This window comes from Babylonia areolata, chromosome 27 (genome assembly GCF_041734735.1).
Source record: "Babylonia areolata isolate BAREFJ2019XMU chromosome 27, ASM4173473v1, whole genome shotgun sequence".
Classification (NCBI taxonomy): Eukaryota; Metazoa; Mollusca; class Gastropoda; order Neogastropoda; family Buccinidae; genus Babylonia; species Babylonia areolata.
The window spans coordinates 1,930,770-1,933,269 of record NC_134902.1 but is presented as its reverse complement, the minus strand read 5'-3'; the positions used below and the strand labels follow the sequence as shown (position 1 = coordinate 1,933,269).

Sequence of the window (2,500 nt, the reverse complement as noted above, 5' to 3'; positions counted from 1 at the left end):
GAAGTCATCTGTCCGCGATTGGGTGAATCCACAGACGGTGCTGTCCTCAAACGTACACTTCAGGCTGAGGGATGACGCGGCTGATGGAGAGACGTCAAGATGAGGTATGACGACAAGAGTAACTTCACTGACACCAGATGCCGCAAAACAAAAGACAAAAACACTGACCAGGACGTAACAAAACAACACCACACAGCATGCACGTCCACATGATATAACGTGCTATGAGGTCCTTTGTATTTGCTTTTGAAAATTAGTTTTGAATTTTCTGATAAAGGGAAAATGATTACTCTCTCTCTCTCTCTCTCTCTCTCTCTCTCTCTCTCTGTCTGTCTGTCTGTCTGTCTGTCTCTCTGTGATAAGCATGACAAACATTTTTCAGCAAGTGTGTTACTCAACATCAGGACTTGTCATTCCAACGTACCGACATTTCACAGTCGTGGAATGTCCCCCCCCCCCCCCCAACTCCCACCCCCAAACCTTCCCCACGTAGAAGTCAGGAACCCACTGACTGCAGTGAGGAACTTTAACGTGCCGTTCCACAGGACACACAACACCACACCCAGTCTGGAGCCCCTCTTTCCTGGCACCCCCCCCCCCCCCCACACACACACACACACACACACCCTCCCAACAACCAAAACGGCGGGATCCTGAGCGAACTGACCACACTGTCCATCAGTCAGACGGATGTCGTCCAGGCCGATGTCCCCCAGGTAGCTGGTGCCCCGCACGCCCTCAAACACGATGGTGTAGGTGTGGGTGTTGGTCAGGGTGACTGTGGCCTGGTGCCAGTTGGTGTCGATCGTCCGCTGGTGGGTCCACACTGGGCTGCCGTACGTGGCGCCCACCTGGTCGTCACGGCAACACGGTGCGGTTACATTGCGCTTGTTCTCTCTCTCTCTCTCTCACACACACACACACACAAACTACACCTCCCCCCGCCCCTAACACGTACACACACACACGCCCCCCCCCCCACCCACCCACAAACTAAACCCACACAAACTACACCCACACCCATATACACAAACTACACCCCCCGCACACACACACACACACACACACACACAAACTACACTCCCACACACACACACACAAACTACACTCCCACACACACACACAAACTACACTCCCACACACACACACACACAAACTACGCCCCCTCTCCCCACACACACACAAACTACATCCACACCCATATACACAAACTATCACCCCCCCACACACACACACACACACACACACACATACAGACTACACCCACATCCACATCCATATACACAAACTACGCCCCCACCCACACACACACAAACTACACCCAGACAACCAACCACCCACCCACCCACCCACACACACACACACACACACAAACTACACCCACACCCATATACACAAACTACACCCACCCACCCACACACACACACCCACACACACGAACTACACCCACACAACCGCCCACCCACCCACCCACCCACACACACACACACAAACTACACCCACACCCATATACACAAACTACACCCCACCCCCCCCCCCACCCACACACACAAACTACACCCACACCCATATATACACACACATACACACACAAGCCACCCACCCACCTTGGTGTAGACATTGAGCTGGTTGACGTGAGGCCCGAACATGTGGTACCAGAAGGTCAGACACTTGGGCCGACCGTCAGTCACAGGGGGGCTGGCCAGGTGCGCCTTGTCGTTGGCATGGCGGGGGGAGGAGGTTTCGATGAACACGTAGTACCCCGCACCTGGTGCATACAGGTGAAAAGTCTTCACTCAAAGCTGCTTCACCTTGTGTTTCGTTTTGCCCCTTTCTTCCCTTTCTTGTGCCTTCAGCGTGTTGGGCAACGCTGACCACTTCATCAAGGTGGCTGCTTTTCTGTCACTGCTGATGTGTGTTGTACAGACTGCATTAACTGTGTAGTGTGTTGTGATGAATGGTTTGACAGCAGTGTGTTGTGATGAATGGTTTGACAGCAGTGTGTTGTGATGAATGGTTTGACAGCAGTGTGTTGTGATGAATGGTTTGACAGCAGTGTGTTGTGATGAATGGTTTGACAGCAGTGTGTTGTGATGGATGTTTTAGTACAGCGTGTTGTTGAGGGGAGGGGTTTTGGTTTGATGAATGGTTTCACTGTTTGATGGAAGGGAGTCCTGACGATACACAACACAATGTTTGATGGAAGGGAGTCCTGACGATACACAACACAATGTTTGATGGAAGGGAGTCCTGACGATACACAACACAATGTTTGATGGAAGGGAGTCCTGACGATACACAACACACTGTTTGATGGAAGGGAGTCCTGACGATACACAACACAATGTTTGATGGAAGGGAGTCCTGACGATACACAACACAATGTTTGATGGAAGGGAGTCCTGACGATACACAACACAATGTTTGATGGAAGGGAGTCCTGACGATACACAACACAATGTTTGATGGAAGAGTCCTGACGATACACAACACACTGTTT

General features: G+C 51.4%; 1 protein-coding gene across 1 annotated transcript in view; it reads right to left on the bottom strand.

The window, feature by feature from the left end:
- Positions 1–2,500, bottom strand: part of LOC143301555 (MAM and LDL-receptor class A domain-containing protein 2-like) — a 247,425-nt gene that overhangs the window by 135,295 nt on the left and 109,630 nt on the right. Inside the window, exons 72-74 of the mRNA XM_076615934.1 lie at positions 1,608–1,768; positions 668–851; positions 1–80 (exon numbers count right to left, since the gene is read on the bottom strand). The exon at positions 1–80 is cut by the window's left edge and continues 79 nt beyond it. Of these exons, the coding sequence (XP_076472049.1) occupies positions 1–80; positions 668–851; positions 1,608–1,768 (425 nt within the window). The remainder of the gene's footprint in view (positions 81–667; positions 852–1,607; positions 1,769–2,500) is intronic.